This window comes from Fusarium musae, chromosome 6 (assembly GCF_019915245.1).
Source record: "Fusarium musae strain F31 chromosome 6, whole genome shotgun sequence".
NCBI lineage: Eukaryota > Fungi > Ascomycota > Sordariomycetes > Hypocreales > Nectriaceae > Fusarium > Fusarium musae.
In genome coordinates, this window is record NC_058392.1 from 3,088,564 (window position 1) to 3,106,114 (window position 17,551).

Genomic DNA, 17,551 nt, shown 5'->3' on the forward strand with positions numbered 1-17,551 from the left:
AACCGTTGAAAATGGGTCGAGCTGGCGCCGCGTCCAAATTCGAGATGAGAAGGAGGGGGATACATTCGGGCTCGAGAAAGACAAAGTCGGGCCTTCATTTGAAGCTGTCCCGTTCTCGCGGGGTCGCACTAATCAACCCATGCTATAAGGAAGCAAGATCGAAACACTAACGACCCTCGTAAACTCTCATCAAAACATCCCGCACGGAAGCAGAGCCGAGCGTCTAAGCGAGGATGAAGGTCATGGAACCGGATGGCGATCGCAAAATGATAGCTCAATTTTATTTGTCCAGCACATTTGTCCCAGGCTTGTGTGTGTAATACTTCCACAACATGGCTTGCGTGGATTCCACATCAAGAAGCGGCTGCAGTACTCATGCACGAGCAAACGAAACTGTCACATTCTTGGACCAATGCGGACAATTTGCCTCGGCTGTAGGACGAGAGTGATACTGTGTGGGAAGCATTGGACAACCAGCTTTCGTATCGCCAACCCTGATATACACAGGGTCGTGCAGCTATTGAAGGTCGTGGACACAGACAGTCTGGAGTACCGACATATCGAGAACGAATATTCCGAAGGTGGGAGCTACTTAGTCGATCGGCTAGACGATCATCTGCTGCGCCCTTCTAACCCCAATCGCAATATGTACGGCATGAAGATGCGTTTGCATATCTAGTTCATTTTCTGTTTGACAAACCACGAGCATCGTTGACTGAGGTGGTGCGGGCAAGTGTGTGTTCAAGTTGGTGTGCTCAGTGTCCTCTGGGGGATGATTTGAGCAGCTTAACAACATTGTCGTAATACCCTTGTACTCCTCCGTACTTCTGTAGTATCCCGTGTATATCGACCTCTTCAACCTTCCTTGTGTTTTCTCGGCCGACCAAGCCTGTGTTTCGAGTACTTGGTATCCTCAACATCTCCGTCTCAACGTTCCATCCGCAATCTTCCGCTATTTGCGTAACCCAGTCGACTAAAGATGCAAACATACTTTTTGGTTTGGTCTTGTCTCGAGGCGGAGGTGCCCGCCACCTATCTCCTGTGAGATTATGACTGCAACACGGTATCATGAGGAACGGGCATTGAGATATGGCGGCAAGAATTGGTGTCCAAGGTGTAAGCTCGTCGGCGTGGTTAGAGATTATGAATGTGCCCTGAGGGAAGAGGCCATCATGAATGTCTTCAGAGTTGATTACTCTAGTATCATCACTCGCTGCCTCCCTAGGAATGACACTGGGAAGTAAGAGCAACCTCTGGAGGGAGTTCCCAGAGGGTGATCCCGTGAATGGTGAGTTATATTGAGACCACGACTTACGCTCGCGGGCATCGAAACCCCAACCAGCATATCCTTCCATCCTGAGGATATGAACCAGTAACCCATTGCCGCAGCCGATGTCCACAAACCCTGGAAAGTCCCTGTTGTGGTACATCTCCTTCCACAGCTCAATCAGAAATGCTGCGATACCTAAATCTTCAAAGACATGTTTTGTGGGATCTGTAGTCTCAAGCCAGGACTTGACGAGAGTTCTGGCGTATTTGTTCTTTAGTTCAGAGTACCTATCCTGAAACCTCTCTCGGGGTACAATGACATCGTGATAAACTCTTTTGACGTAGCCTCGAGCGGTGCCGTGACCATGCTTGTGAATGGTCTGGAGTAGATGGTAAGCTATCCTCCCCAATTTGACTTGGTCGACCTCTTCCTCGCCTGTCTCGGGTTCAAAGAGTGCAAAGTGGACGGAGATGGTGCCTGTGTTGGTGGCTACATCCCATTCATGAAGCTGGCTGATACCCTTGACCTTTGGGTGATAGAAGGGTAGGTTTGCAGCAGAGGAGGTATGTGGTATATACACGGCCAGTGATCTTGACAGGGTGGCTTCCCCGGCAGCCTCTTTATCCTCATGACTATTTGTGTGATAGAAGGAGCAGGTCTGGTCTAATGGAGCGTCGCGAAGTGTGTTTCTGGGTATCAGTCGGCGCACAATGGTTCTTTGCCGGCTGAATCCTTGGAAGTCGAGAGCCCTAGGGTCACTTTGGATGGCACCGTCAGCTTCAGGGGAAAGGGTCTGACTGTCATCATCGAAGAGAACATCTGCACGAAACAACCACTTGGAGTTGAGGTTTGGATTCTCAACAAGGTTGAGCATAATCTCGTCGAAATGCTGAGTCTCAAACGTGCATGTGTGGCGGCACATAGGTAACCAGGTAACTTGGCCGCAACGTTCGCGGATTACGGGCGGCGATCCCGGAGGAAACTCCTCGGGCTCAAAAGGTGCCTTCTTTGGAAACTCCATGCTCAGACAAAATCCAGAAACGGAAGGGTGGCCGACAGGTCCGAAGATGCAGGCTGCTGAAAGGTGGTCAGACACTGTCTGGTGCCAACAGCCGTAAGGTGCATTCGGAGCGTTACCTCGACCCTACGGTGATCACCGCCGTTAGAAGCACTTAATCGGATTTGGACCGGGGGTTGATGGCCCCTGTGATAGTGACGGGTGGTCGTGGAGATCGCGAATGATGTGAGCAGTATTGAAGACTTCCTCCGAATAGGGCTAGTTGTGCCCCAGGATCTAGACAGCTGAAGCCCTGACTAGTACTCTCGGTTCCGAGAAGCGAAGTGGGATGGTTCGATCCAAGGTCCAAGAGCTGGGCGAAACACCCACTGATAATGACGAAGTAATCTATCTACTGTATGGATCAGAAACAGGTGCTTTATGTCTTGGGAGAAAATCCGCAAAAGTGGCACCGATTACCGACAGTGGAAGCGGGATACTAGGGCACGACCCAAACTTGCGTCGGAGAAGCAATGCCACGGCCAAGGGCAATAGAAATGAAACAAGGTGGAAGGGTTAATGCATTCCATGTCAGTCTGTACAGCACACTATGGTGATCTGATGTAGGTACCTAGTCTGCCTTGGTGGTGACCTTGATTTACGAAAGTCCCTCGAGTTGGCAACTACCTTACTGTTTCGCTCTTCCCTCGCTCCCGCATACTTTAGGTTGTCTATAACAGAGCGGCCCGGAAGGAGCCTTCCGTGCTCACATCGCTGCTAATAATACCTAGGTAAGATCTGTAACATTCACCACCCCTGGCCTGATTTTGGCAGGTTCCTTTCCGATGGATCCTTTCCGGCTTGGAGAACTAGAATCTTGCTTGATCTGGTCCATTTCTCTGCACTATTGCGATTTGTTTGCATCACAAACGGGACCTATGACTGCGTTTGCGCAGAAGTCACTGAGGAAATGACTGAACGAATCAGGAAGTTCAGGGTAACCTTGGCGGTGTCTGGCTTTGAAAGGCTGACTCTTATCTGAGTTGCCCTGTAGGTTGCCTCCCTCCAACCACATGTTGCATTGACAAGAGTCACTCACTCATCACATCAATCCAACCCAAGGTATTGCAACACTAAGTAAGGTAGTTTTTCGGATGTCAGGATGTGGTCCTGCGCGTCACAAGCGAAGGCCGTGTGACTTGCAGCAATAGTGACAGCCAACAACTTCTGTTAGACCACCACTGGCCTCAACGCAACGCAATACCACGCAATACAACACAACACCGCACTTTTCAGTTGAACAGGGACTGCACAGGATGATGGATCACAGATGTCATATCACAATGTGTACGAAGGCGCAGGCCGCAGTGCATCCAACAGATAACAAAATGTCCGACAAATGCCCTTCTCGAGATATGTGCCGAAAAGCGGACGCCATAAGGTACCCGTTGAGCTTTGACCCGATGATAGGTCTCGACTTGATTGAAAGCGATTGAAAAGGAGTCTCCCGCTTTCAATGGGCTTCCCGAATAAGGAGACAAACAGCGGTGGCTGGGTTGGGCTGCCGTGTATTGGTTGGAACGTGCGGCGTGCGGTAGGCTACTCCGTCGATCTTGACCAATATCACTGCTCGAGTGAGCCTTCCAAGGCCTTGTAAGGAGGATGACTGCTTGCACCAACGATCAAAATATCTCATCGGCTTTCAACTTCAACAGAATGTGTTGACTCTGAAAATAGGTACGCCTCTGGAAACAGAAGTGTAATCCCCCTAAATTACCTATGTAAATTGAAGAAGTTATTTTATTCGCAGAGGGCTATGTACGTGACTTCAATGATTTTCAACTTCTAGCTACTATGTGTTTCCGCCCAGCGACGGCTCTGATTCTGGGCCCCATTATAGATGACAGTGGATGCTCACCGAATTCATCTCACAAGGCTTTCTGCCTGAGAAATTAGGCCAATACACAAGCCAATCAGCTAGCACGCCCGTGCTGCCTCCTGCCTCCCACCAGCCCAAAGCCCACTTACTCATTTTTGCCCCTCCCGCTTCTACCAAACTCTCCCAACTCTTTCTTCTCCCTAACAACGTCACCAACACAAATACTCGCAAACTCCAAAGACTTTGCAGCCTCGCAAACCTTGTCGCTAGACATCCTCATCGCTTACACACACTACTCTTATATCTTCACAGCGAGGCGCTAAATTGCCAGCGGTCGCTGAAAACATCCTCCTCCCCCCTACAAAACCCATTTCCCAAGGTAACCCCAGTACCTCCGAGTTTATGTCCATCGAAAATCTCAAGACCTACGGTGAGTCTCTTTGCTACCCTCGAGAAGCCTTCTCCTCCCGGTTTTGATATTCATCTGCGGGGCTCGTCTCGACCATCGGATATCGGCCTGTCGTTTCGTCCTTTCGTACTTGCATTTGTTGCCGACAAGCCACATGTCGAATCTCCACTCATCCCCGTATCCTATCACAACAATTTCGATTTTGAAGAACACCATAGCTGACCATCGCGACCTAGACCCCTTCGCCGAAGCCGACGAGGACACCGGAGAAACCAAGCAGACGCAGAATTACATCCATATACGCATTCAGCGTAAGTCACCTACTCCAGCCACACTAGCCAAGGGCGCATCGAGGATCACATCACACCGTCACCTCACGTGAGATTTCTGTGTGACTGAATGACTTCATGCTACACCTGGCTCTTGGTGGCATCATTTTCGCGTATAATGCTAACATGTTTCTAGAGCGTAATGGACGTAAGACTTTGACCACTGTTCAGGGTCTCCCCAAGAAATTTGACCAGAAGAAGATTCTTAAGGTCATCAAGAAGAAGTTTGGTAAGTTCCACACTCCGTCGCCGCCGATTTCGAAGCTAATGCGACCCAGCCTGCAATGGCACTATCGTCAACGACTCCGAGATGGGAGAGGTGATCCAGCTCCAGGGTGATCAGCGCAAAGATGTTCAGGAATTTCTCATCGACAAGAAGGAAGGCCTCGAGCTAGATGCCAAGACCATTAAGGTCCACGGTTTCTAAAGCTCTGCATGCCCCGTCGTCCTGTCAGTCGCCGTTCCCGGGCGTCATGACGTAGAGGGACAGGGACGCATGGCCTCTCCAGCTTGTGCCTTTTCCGGACGTGTACTCTTGCTCTCGCAACAGACACACCGAGGCTCGGCTCCGATTACTCTAGGACGACGGGCATCCACTCAGGGCGAGATTTACTCCTGGTGGCTTTTTTTGGAAGAGTATTTATTCTTATGCTGCGCGTTCTACAGCAGGTGGACGATAGCTTTTCGGCATCCATCTTGCTCACGTGCACGAAGGACGAGGCTACGGGCAAAGCATTTGTTACTCCAACATGGCTTGTCAGTCGCTCGTTAGTCAGATATGTCTACATGGGCAAGCCCCGCAGTAGTCTCAGGCAAATACAAAGTCGATTCCGAATCTTTTTGTTCAAAATTGTTGTGAAATTGTTTCAATCCTAGTTGTGGTGGTAGCTTGACGTCAGGTCCCACTTGCAAGGCACAGCATCTGGAGTCGTGCTAATCAAAACCCATGTTCCAAAACTGCACACTGCTTGGGATTCATAGACAATTGTGTACATGAGTTTTACAGCGCCGCATAATAATCAGACATGTTCAGCCCTAGCGTGGGCGGGGATATCAGAGTTCAAAAGAGAAACCAAAAAGTCGCTGAAAGTCATTTGTAAAGGAAAACAACAACGGTTCGCCTGCTTCTCTGCGTGCACAAATACATAGGCATTTCATTCGCCTGAAAGACAGCTGAGAACCTCTACAGGTCTTCATGCTGCTCGATGCTTCCCCTGATCTGAGTGATAACGCGCGATGCTTCATCAAAGACACGCCGACCAGAAGCTACAATTGGCATCTGGGGGTAGTCAGGTGTGGACTGATGGAGGTGTACCAGCAGAGTCACCATAGTGATGGAACAAGCTATGGAGAAAACGTTGATAGAGGTGGACGTCTCCTTGCGAATGTTGATCTTTTGGTGAGTGACGTGATACATCATGGTAAGAGTCTGCGGCGTAGTTGTTAGCTGAAGTAGCAAACCTTGGTTGCGGTGAGTGCCGTGTGTCGCGTGTGCGGGGAAGACATACAGTGGCTATGCCAACCCAGCCTGGGAGGAGGAGACGAGGGTCCTGGAAACCACCAGTGAAAGAGAGCACAAACGCAGTGAGATATGCGTTGCAAAAGTTGGTTGTGAGCAGGCGAACCATTGTCGCTTGTGGGGTATAATTGATGAGCCTGCGAACTACAAGTTAATATGGTGTTGTACAGCGAGCATGTCACAACAGCGACAACCCAATAACCTACCATCTGGACATCAGACAGTCCGTGAAGAAAAATGATAAATATCCCGAAGCAAAACACTAACGTCCAGCATATCATATCAGCACAGTACTTTTCGGCCTTGGATCTCCTCGAGGAATATCTCAACGCACCCATATAGTTGCAAGCCCAGTCTCAGTCAGGGCGTACCGCGCATCCGCCTCGACACTCATAGCCACAGATCCTCCCGTCGTTGAAGGCACAACGACTACAATCTCTGGTCCTGGCAAGACACGTAAAAGTAGTTGGAGCGCAGAAGGCAATCCCCACCACAACGCCGGCAGAATAGAGAAGAGGCGCAGGGCAAAAAGCCACGGGTGCCATGGCTTGGGAACATTGAGAACGACGGCGACTCGGGGTTGAAGAAGAGACGGATGCACGGGACTATCGATCTCGGGAGGTGCTGTCTTGGTCGTGTGCGGTGGCGGCGGAGGTTTGCCAGACGTCGAGGTCACGGGCGCAAGCGGTTGTGGAGGTAAAGGTAGATGGCCTGTAGAAGAGCCCCGACGAACGGGGGGGAGGGTTGGCCATCTCACATCGATCGTTCAGGCCATCTGAAGCAATTCGCGATCAATTGTGTGGAAACTAAAATCACAGAAGCCAAACCCAAGATAGGGAAAAAAAAAAAGAAGGGGGGACAGAAACCAGGTCGACGCGAGGGGGGGGCAGCCTTGGTAAGGCAGCTGTTGGTGATGGCGTCAAAGGAGGAGGAGGACAAGCTGCCACCTCCAGAGTCCAATGCCTGCACAATTCAGATTGAACCGACAGGGGTCGTGGGGGTTAAAATGCGCCAACCATTGGAAGTGGGAACACAGGACCCTTTTCGACGTGGCTAGTGGAACTCTGGAAGCTGGATCACACCTCATGGGTTAGGGTTGACCATGGCAAAGCGTGGCTGCATGGATATCAAGAGTATTAATTTTCTTTCATTGACGTCCACCAAATATAAGCCGTTTCTACAAGATGAGAAACTCTGGAGCATGCATACATGTAAATATTTAGAACTATCTTCATAAATCGCCAATGAACTTCACATATCCCTCAAGGTTGATGTAGCTTCATCTTATAAGCTTGACCAGACTCCGTTTTCCTGCTCCTACAGATCCACCGTGCCACGTACATCCAAGTGATTCCTAACTCGTCCTCAAAACCAGAATAGATAGACGACTTAGAGGAGCAAGGGAAGGAAAGAAAACCCAGAACCTCGATCCTAAATAACTAAAAGCCTTAGGTAACCTAAGCTAAGTCTAGTGTTGTACTCTTTGCTGAGTTTATTTTGAAATCCTATATCCAGGTTCGATGTTTTCTTGCTCCCCGAGGACGATACCATTAGCAAGTAAAAGAGATTCCCATAAAAGCAGAAATGTGACCCATCATCTCCTACTGTTATCTCGCTTCGTCTTCATCATTGCACGCATATTTGGAGCGCTTCGGGAGAACATTGCTGTTGGTCCGACTAACTTCTGCCGAAATACTCGCGAGACGCTTTTTGCTTTCATTTCGTTGCAACCCGGCAAGTGTGTCTATTAACTCGGTGCGAGAAGAGTCAATACTCGGTTTCTGGTCGTCGCTCTCGTCGCTGTCCATCTCGAAAAGCACTTCGGCATCCAGATGTCCCGTCGAAGGCGGTACGCCAAGATCCTCCTCTATCAACGGGACCTGCTGCCTCATCCATCGTAAAAGCATCTGGTGTCGCAGAGCTCCACGCCTTGCCTCACGATAGGCAGAGGTGGACTGGAGAAACACCTTGATCGCATCTCCCCGACGTTGGAAATGATCAAAGGCTTCGATTGCAGAGTCAAGCTTGGCTTGAGTCTCAAAGAGTTTCCGTTGTGCTACTGGCCCCCTGACACTTGGGTCCAACAGATCCCGTTCAGCTAATAAGACGTTTGAACTGGCCACCTCCACGGCTTGTCTCAGTTTGGTCCTTTCACCATCTGATGCTGGTGTATATCCTGCTGCTTCAATCTGATCTCGGTCTTCATGCAATTCTAACAACTTGGAGTCAACGAGTGTCTGCCAGGCGCTTTCATACTGCTGGTTATAGCGCTTATACCACGAGTATTTTTTACGCTCTGACACCTCAAAGCATAGGTACTCAAGCCATTGTGATAATGGATCCTGGTCTGCTGGATCTGGTTTCATATGAAGTGGCGTGGTGAGAGATTGTTTAGAGAGGCACTTGGTACATCGCGCCAGGTATTCGTCAAATGTATCCCGGTTTCGTCTCACTCTCAGCTGATAACGGCAAAACTGGTTCCACCTTTCCAGCTGCCGTTCAAATACCATCCATTCTTGCTTCCCCGATCCGGTAGTGTCTTGTTTCCAGTACTCAAGAAGCTCGGTGTGTTGTTCTGGATTCTGGGCGACTTGGTCAATGAGCTCACTGGAATACCAAGGGCGTCCCCCAGCCTTGGTCAGGAGGTCATGAAACGCCCTCTCGCGTTTGATGTCGTCAGTATGTTGCTCATTAGGAGACAACAGAGTCTTGACCTGGGGAATCGGGGTAGCCCTCTCTGTAGTTGTTAGAGTTGTACTAGACTCATAATCCGGGTTCCACCATGGCAGCATGTCCATGTAACTACCGGACTTGTCAACTGGGCGTGCTACGCTGGAGATGTCTGGCAGAAGATCGCAATAGAGAACCCTGGGGATCATCAGAGAATGAACAAGACGAGCAGAGACGCATGAGAGATGGGGTTACCCGTACTGTAGTCCGTCTCTCATCCAACGGGTGACCTTGTCTTGCCCCTGCGCCTCGAGTGATCTGAGCTTGATGTCAGTCAAGTTCAAGAAGGAGTCAGAGCAAGAACTCACGAGCGTCTCTCGTTCTGCTGCCGTTCATCTTCTTCCTCAGACCACGTTACAGCCTTGAAGATATGTTCCATTGGTTGGTTCCTGGATTTGACGTCTGGATCTGGTGCAAGTGTGACTGGCGGGCTTTGAGGCTTGTCCATTGGGTTACTGTGATTTCGCCGACTTCCGTACTAAGGTATGTTTATCCCGCCGAAATTGACAAAGTACTTATCTATGTGAAAGGTTGAGCTGAATGTTGCCGCAGAGTAACGATGTACAAGTGTGCGCTTGTGAAAGGAAAGTTGAAGGGCCAGTGATGGATGAAGAAGGAAGGGAGTCACAAGTGAATGCGTCACAGATGAATTTTGAGTGAGACAAGCAAGGAGAGAAGAAGGAGAAGAAGCAAGACAAATACGGGACGGATCGCGAATGAGGCTGAGCCTCCCTACTGGCCGAGAAGCCTCAATGTAGGTAAGGTGAGGTAGGTACCTAATTTGAATTTTCCCTTTTGCTTTCCTTTTCATTTCCAGCCCAAGTAGGGAAGTTGCATGTAAGGTCGTACGCACGAACCTGCTTGGCTGTCGCAGAATGTGAATTAATGAATGGAAAGCGCGGCCCAAGGACCAAGCGCCCCTGTATCTGAAGTCCGGGCAAGCACTCCCATGATCCGCGCCCTGCAGCAACAAACCTAAAGAAATGGAAAGACAAGACCCGGGTGAGTCCCTTAGGTATCCGCGATTAGCGTCGGGCAACTTTGATTGGATGCCGACGGAGTGTTCTGGCATCTGGATTCTGGGCTCCAGGGCAGGGAGGGGCAGAGGGGACCTGAATCTGATGGAGGGGTGCCCGCTGTGGGGAAGATCCAATGGAAGAAGCCGCCCTGTCCTGGAATCGAAGGCTTCTTTCTATCCATCCATTTCGACGATTGTGTCACTGTTTCCATTCAGCCAAGACCACGTCTGAAGTCTCCTCTTCCATGGTCTCAGTCTCATCTTTACTATTGCCGCGGGTTAAGCGCCAGAAAGTTCTAGGCAGCTGTCAATCTCTTTAGCTTCAAACCATCTCAGGAGACCCTTTCTTGCCTTTCTCATGCCTCGGCTCAATCGTCTGACTAACGTTAGTCTATAATATCACATTACGGAGATCGATGCTATCATCACTGTTACCCTTGTCCTTGACCCACGCACCATACAGAGCATGCAGCTCATTCATGACCTCGTGCATTTCCATCGCCACAAGGGACAAGACAAGACAGGACAGGACAGGACAGCTCAAAAGTTGGAAGTGACGGCGAGTTCCTTACATGCATTATGTATTTCTGTTCTTGTGACCACTTCCAAGTTTCCAGGTCCATCCAGTCCATCTCATTTCCCTTGCTTCGTATCTGGCGGCATTGACCTCTCTTTTGTCATCAAGTTCCATAAAGTGGAAACTGATGATGAATCGGCACTCGCTGTTTCATAACAATTACCAAGCGCGATATCCCCAGGTACTAAGATAATCACCGAGTTCGGGCCGGTCCCGTACTTACACGGGAGAATGCCTCTCAGTCCTCACGGAGCAAGGTGCAAGAAGCAAGAAGCCTAAGATCTCTATTCTAAAAGTGATAAGATTTGGGTCAACTTAAAATAGACTTGGGGGCCTTGTGACCATTCAATCACATCACGTTGAGTAGCGTTCATAAATTATTGTTACTCCAGCTTTAATCCAATGCAGGCTCCGATGCCAAAAGATCCGACCAGAAATATAGACCGGCTACCCTGTGATGATCATGGGGAACCTCGTAGTTTCTACGACTACCTGGCCATTTTCTTTTTATCACCCGGTCAAAATGTTTTGGTTTTTCTAAATTATGAACATATTACTGATGAGAACGAGCATTGAATCAACGGTTCTTCGAATGCAGGTCTTTTAGGCACCAGATAACAGTAGAAAGACAATGCATCAAAGCAGTCAGATTTCTTCACTACACTATTGGTTGGGTGTACGTGGAATATGTAGATACTTCCACTTGATGATTGCCCCAAGTCAAGATCCAATGCATACCCTGAAGGATCAAGATGCAAAATCAAATATAAGTAAACTCAATTGGCTTTTACTAGCTGAATCATACAATATAAATGGAGGGATGTTATCCACAAGTAGATCAAATACATTGTAGCGGTGCTGTTTTCATTGATCTGTATAAGTGCTGGTATGAACAATCCGACTTATACCCATCAGCGAATAAAGGCGCTGGGGCGGCAAAGCATTGACACCTCGTATCTCCATCATCCTGATTTGTACGTTTCTTCTAGGCTTATACTGACTCCTCTGGAATCCCTCGTATTTGCGTCACGAAGAGTATCTGAATTGCCTTTGGCACCATCCCTGCGCTTGAACTTGCAGAGCCAGCGGAGACAAGAACATCGCTGGAGCCTTGACATAGGCGGCAACACAGCCACGAGTTCGCTAGATGAAGATTGACCACCGCCGACTTGGAGGAGAGTCCGCAGACGGCGAGAGTTGTATCCCTTGTCGAGTACTCCTAGTTCTTGAAGCAACAGCAACGCCCACTAAGGGCGCTCGAGACCGAATCTCGGTGCACAGAACTCCAGGGGTACCTAATGAGCCCGAGACGAAGTTTTGACTGGAATTAGCCTGCTCTGCCGTGTTCTTGTAGTGAGGCCGGGGAAGATGGTGAGCTGCCAGGGCAAGTCGCTGGGGTCAAAGTATAAGACGCCACGGATATTCGATTCTCGGGGTTGGATATTCGACATGACTGCAACATGGATTCTTCGAATGGCTACTCTAGCTCGGTCCCGGAGAGAACTGGAGGTAAATCGCGCGGGCGTAGTATCGGTATCGGTATTGGTCTCGGAAGAAGGGAAAATAACATCTGTACATTTGAAGTCAGCACGGCTGAATAATTCTAAAGGCTATGAGAATCAAAGACGGTGAACTCAAAGGAAGCCAGCAGTTCTTGGCTCACCTATGTTTAGGACTGCCGGCCTGTTTCAGATGGCAAGGCTCAAGATGATTGCCGTCGAAAGGCTCTGCGACTTACACATGCACACACTTTAGCCACTTCCTTCCTTCCTTCCTTCCAAATCGTGGTCCGTTATGGTCAGTTTGGTTGTTAACGTGATAAACCTGTATCATGATTAGATGCTGATTGTTTTATACCAGTCATCGCGGTAAAAATATCTGCACGAAGCAATGGATGATACCCCTGATCAGATGTAGGCCACTTTCTGTGCGACTTCATCTATTACCTAAGTCTCTCTGAGCTGTGGAAATAACAGAGACACGAGGTTGTCTGAGATGCACGGCAGCCGGCGACTGAAGTATATGATCCCACCTCTATCCTAAGTGGGCCATATATCTGTAGATTTTGTATATGAAAATATCGACACGGGCATCCTGTGTGCTTCACACTGAGGAAGCATCATGTTTTGAATCCTTGCCAAATGACCTCAAGGAGACAAGCAGGCCTTCGACTACAATAGGGACCTTTTAGAGCCATGCTAGATTCGTATGAGTTAAGAATTGGTCAAATGATGATTTCGGAGCTTGAGTTTGTTGAAGCTTTGAAACTGAAAAAGATAAATGTTAGAAAGCGCCTCCAACTCAGGGGTAGACAACGCACCTGACCATCGGAAAACTTCTCCCATTGGAACTCTCAACGTATATCCACTTGACACACAAATGTATTCCAACAAATCTCACGCGCAATTGGTTTGATGATCGTATTACTGGACGTCTTGTAAGATGGCAATGGCTAACCAGTTCTGTTCGCGTTAGGCCTTACCGGAATTTTGCTTATATTCATTTACAAGATTCGTAGCACAATCTCGAAGCCCAAGTGACTACTTGAATAACAAAATGATGTGAATGACTTGCTGAAGCCACTCTATGAGGCGTGGCTTCTGGATCGGTTCTGTGTTCTAGTTCTTCGTTGCATACCCCTAGAGTCTGTCGGCGGCTCAAACGATTCAACTGCACATCACCCGTTAGCTCCCTTGTACACGTCGACAAAGTGCCTCGAGCTTGAAGCCTGTAGGGACAGAGAACTTGGTAGACTCTCAAGACATCATGTGATGGTATGGCGAAAGGAGGCCTGGGCGCGTAAGCTGAGTCTTCCGGCGGAGGCCCTGAGAACCGTACTTGCTCTCAATAATTTGGAAAGGGAAACGAGGGACCCTAGCTGAGCAGATTATGTCGAAGCCCTTGACTAGGCAAGCCTGAGACCAAATACCGGGACACGTTAGCCCCTGAGTGTCAAGCGTAGCGTGTGGATGAGAGAGATTCTCTTACAAATAGCTATTCTAAGCGCTTTTCATGAGCATCGACTTTCTAAAGGGTGGAAGAGTCCTGGGTGCCCTTGGATAGTCTTGTTACTCGAACTTCGCCTGGGAAATCTGGGTACTTCCTTGAATACCCGGTATAGGCGATATTGGTGTTACTCGTAAACGAAGGGGGGTCGAGACTGGTCTCGGGACTCGTCTGTCAGAAAAGAAACGGCCAGAGTATGCTTGTCCCTAAAAATATGGTTAGATAGCTTATGACAAGTTAATCGTGATCTGAAGTGCTTAAGGAAAATCGTTCCGCAACCTTGAAAGGACAGGATCATGCCGAAAAGCAGATCGGGGCCATTGCTTGAGGTATGAATGTGTATGAAACAGAATGCGAACCTGTATATTATTGCCCTGTCCTCACCAGTCTCATTGCGTCCTGTAGCGTGGAAGGTTAAAGTCCTTACCAGTTTACTCAAAGGCATGATGCTTTCTTCAGGCTTCTTTCCTCAGCCTCGAAGGGTCTTTCGGTAAGTCTGGGTGTCCTCCTACGAGACCCGGAGTTTTATTGCTGCCAATGCTTTATTCAGAAACGGGATGGAGAAACTCCTAGCTCCTTGAGAGTCCGGTTGTTCTAAGACCCCGTGATTTCAACTTGTCTTGTAAACAGCCGCCGCTGAGCGAGCTACGAACAACGGCTAACTCAGTGGGTTCTCAAGAAGTAATCTGGCTTTCTCCGTTGTAAAAGACCCCGGCCTTGAGATCTGCCTTTGCGGAATTCGAGGTTTCAAGCCGCAAGTTGTCCGACCTGACTAGATCATGCCAACGAAGGCCCCCAAGACATAGAGACGGCTGACAAGTCACTGGTAGTTCTCAAGCGCTCAAGAACGAGTGAATCGATATTGGAGAGACCGAAGAGGAGGTGATGGGTGTACTGGCGGCCTCGGCGTTGGCCTCTGTAGGAACCAGGGGCGACTTCAGCCTACGAGCTTTTCTGCTCAGCTTGAGTTCAGGGGGACTCGGTAGCATCTGGGCTTTCAAGTTGACGACCTAGCCTAATAGTAACTGTCAGTGACTGTGTCCAGTGTTCTGTGTAAGAGATATATGTGGTGATCTGGTTTGGGTCTTCCGACCTACATCATCAACTCAACGGAGCTGAGCCCCTGAGTGATGGCTATCGTGCCCATGAGGCCTTGCTGCTCGCGTTTCGAAAACAATCCAAGCGCCGTTTCCAATGCTCCTGAGGTGACCGGGGGAACCGGGAGCGCTGAGGGATTCCTGTCCCTATCGCTTGTACTGAAGCGTCCTGTATGGCCAGGGGACCATTGGAGTTTGCCCTTGGAGGAGTTTTCGTTAGTATACTGATCAAGATCCAAAGACGTGCAGTATCCTCAACTGTACGAAGAAGGCACCAAAGCCTCGAGTGCTTTCACACTGAGAGCGACCGCAACCTCGAACCCAATGGCCACTCTGCACTTGTGTTGACGCTGGACAGACTCAACAAGCTTCGCGTTATCTCCGAGATACATACCTCTGTTCACGAGTGAATCCAAACTTGATTGCACATCAGGGAAGGGCTGGTGATGGTTACAGAGTGCCTAAGTGGCGGTCTTCGCTGCCTTTAGATCGGAATGCCGCCCAACCTCCTAGAAAGTGGCGAGCGCTTAAGTGTAGTTGAGCCTTGCTCGGTCTTCACTGAATCCAGAGTCTGTAGCTGGTCGAGGGAGACTGATGTGTTGAACTTTACTTGAAGTGCAAACTGTTGATGCTTCTTCTCGGTCGGCGGTCGGTAGCGCTTCAGGAGCATGATGTCGACACCAGCTCTTGGTGTCTCCTTCAAAGAGTGAGAGCAAATGTCATATCTATAAGAAGCAGATGAGCCAATGTGAGAACATTTCTAAGTATGTGAGAAGGCTGTAGAAGGATCCTTACTGTGGTGATGTCGTGCAACGTCATGCTAGGTGGGGAGGGTCGTCCACCGCCAACTTGAGTGATCTTCAGCATGAAGACACACAGAAGCTTCAATATGTTAGAGCATGCTCGAGAGGCTTGGGGATATCGTGAAGCTTCACAGGAACGGGAGAAAATGCTGCGTTGGCGCAATGTGGCAGAGTTAACACTCGGCGCTATAGGCCTGAAAATGGCTGCTATGGGTCCAAGATTGATACCTTACGAAGTCAGCAGCATTATCAGACATAGGCAAGAAAATCACGTCACAAAAGTCCGACAGGAATACTGAAGCAAAGTACCAGCAGGTCAAAGAACTGTTGATGAGTGTTTGCTGTTTGCACCCTGTTATTGTTTTGCCTTACTACTTTTCTTTGACATTTAGTAGTTTACCAGCAGCTTTGTCCTTCATCAACATGCGTTACAGAAGACAATGAGATTGCAAACTGATTAGAAACACAGCTTCTTCTCAGGCACTGTTCCAGCGGAGTAGGCATATGGATATACTTATGGCATTGCAGTACTCATGAATTCTAATAGGCCTATGGCATACAGACTACAAAAACCCCAGTGGTTTATGGCCCTGTAGACGTCATTCAGGGGATGTAGTTCTCGTGTAACAGTTAATGATGGCCCCTATGCGAGAAGTCTCCGCACCCGCCGGCGTCGGTATCTGACACTATGCCATGTCGCTGCACCACCATGAGTGCTTCACAAACACGTTAAATCACATAAATGAAGCTTGAATATGTCTTAGTGGCACCGGAGATCACATTCAGATAGTTTGCATCACCGTATCTTCATGATTTGTGCGTCCAGAGCGATCTGTCGTAGCTGTCGAAATAGAGGCTGTGTCACTGAACTTGCTCTACCCCTGGATCCCAAGCTTCACCGTGTCATGACCGCTACCGCCGGTGTACTCACCGTGGCCTTGCTCTCTACTGTATCTCCACTCGCTTCCCAAGCTCATAACAACTTCTCCCCCTCTTCTCCTCCAGCATCACCAACAACAAACACGGTAAGTCTCTTTCTTTCCTCAACGTCAGCATATCGCAACCCATATCAAGTGCCCTCTTATTGAGGAGCTCTTCCTCATCATCTTTCATCGTTTTCTCGTGTTCTAGCACTTGTTGTTGCCCCTTGACTTGCTGCCGTTCGCGTGGCTCTCTGTGTTTTCTCGCGAGAACATCACGAGCTTCCCCTTCTTAACCACCACACATCGCACAGCGGGCTTCAAGATCACAATACCAGTGAGCTGAAGGATACCTCGTTATCGCCATAGTCAGCTTACGTTACGGTGCTCGTTGTTGCCGTTCGCGTGACTCTGTGTCTTCTCGCGAGAACATCACGATCTTCCCCTTCTCAACCACCACGCAACACACAACAAGCTTCAGATCACAACAACACTGAACTTGAGGCGGCATTACCATCTTAATCGCTAGCTTGAGTTACAGCGCTCGTTGTTGTCGTTCGTGTGGTCTCCTTTGTTCTCGCCCGAGAAGCTCACGATCTTCCCCTTCTCAACCCGCCACACAACATACAACAGGCTTCATTTCAAGATAACACGAAGATGATAGCTATCTGTTCATCTCCTTTGCCATCCTGAGCTCCGGCGCTTGCTGTTACCCCTTCACTTGTCACCTTTCGCGTGGCCCTCAGTGTCTTCTCGCCAGGAGATCGCAATCTTCCCCTTCTCAAACCACCACACAACACACTACGGACTCCAGATCACAATAACAGTGAGCTGAAGACTACATCTTCATCTTCACCTCAAGGTTGACTTCTGGTGCTCGTTGTTACCCCTTGATTTGTTGCAGTTCGCGCGGCTCTCTGTGTCTTCCCGCGAAGAGATCACGAACTTCTCCTTCTCAACTCAACAAACAATAAACAACAGGCTTCAGTTCGCGATA

The 17,551-nt window shown here is 49.1% G+C and overlaps 5 protein-coding genes across 5 annotated transcripts; 1 reads left to right on the forward strand and 4 right to left on the reverse strand.

Moving 5' to 3' along the window:
- Positions 1-755: 755 nt before the first annotated feature.
- TRM44 (tRNA(Ser) Um(44) 2'-O-methyltransferase) lies at positions 756-2,291 on the reverse strand (the record flags this gene model as incomplete). Its single annotated transcript, XM_044826426.1, has 1 exon — positions 756-2,291. The coding sequence occupies one exon, from the start codon at positions 2,289-2,291 to the stop codon at positions 756-758; it is 1,536 nt and encodes a 511-aa protein (XP_044679343.1).
- A 2,418-nt stretch (positions 2,292-4,709) lies between these two features.
- J7337_008820 (uncharacterized protein) lies at positions 4,710-5,311 on the forward strand (the record flags this gene model as incomplete). The annotated part of the gene is made up of 3 exons (XM_044826427.1): positions 4,710-4,923; positions 5,021-5,113; positions 5,163-5,311. The coding sequence occupies 3 exons, from the start codon at positions 4,710-4,712 to the stop codon at positions 5,309-5,311; spliced, it is 456 nt and encodes a 151-aa protein (XP_044679344.1).
- A 756-nt stretch (positions 5,312-6,067) lies between these two features.
- On the reverse strand, positions 6,068-6,512 carry J7337_008821 (uncharacterized protein; the record flags this gene model as incomplete). The annotated part of the gene is made up of 2 exons (XM_044826428.1): positions 6,068-6,313; positions 6,393-6,512. 2 exons carry the CDS (start codon positions 6,510-6,512, stop codon positions 6,068-6,070), a joined length of 366 nt encoding a protein of 121 aa, XP_044679345.1.
- Positions 6,513-8,010: 1,498 nt separating this feature from the next.
- Positions 8,011-9,581, reverse strand: J7337_008822 (uncharacterized protein; the record flags this gene model as incomplete). Its single annotated transcript, XM_044826429.1, has 2 exons — positions 8,011-9,271; positions 9,442-9,581. The coding sequence occupies 2 exons, from the start codon at positions 9,579-9,581 to the stop codon at positions 8,011-8,013; spliced, it is 1,401 nt and encodes a 466-aa protein (XP_044679346.1).
- Positions 9,582-15,315: 5,734 nt separating this feature from the next.
- On the reverse strand, positions 15,316-15,650 carry J7337_008823 (uncharacterized protein; the record flags this gene model as incomplete). The annotated part of the gene is made up of 2 exons (XM_044826430.1): positions 15,316-15,528; positions 15,627-15,650. 2 exons carry the CDS (start codon positions 15,648-15,650, stop codon positions 15,316-15,318), a joined length of 237 nt encoding a protein of 78 aa, XP_044679347.1.
- Between the last annotated feature and the right edge of the window lie 1,901 nt (positions 15,651-17,551).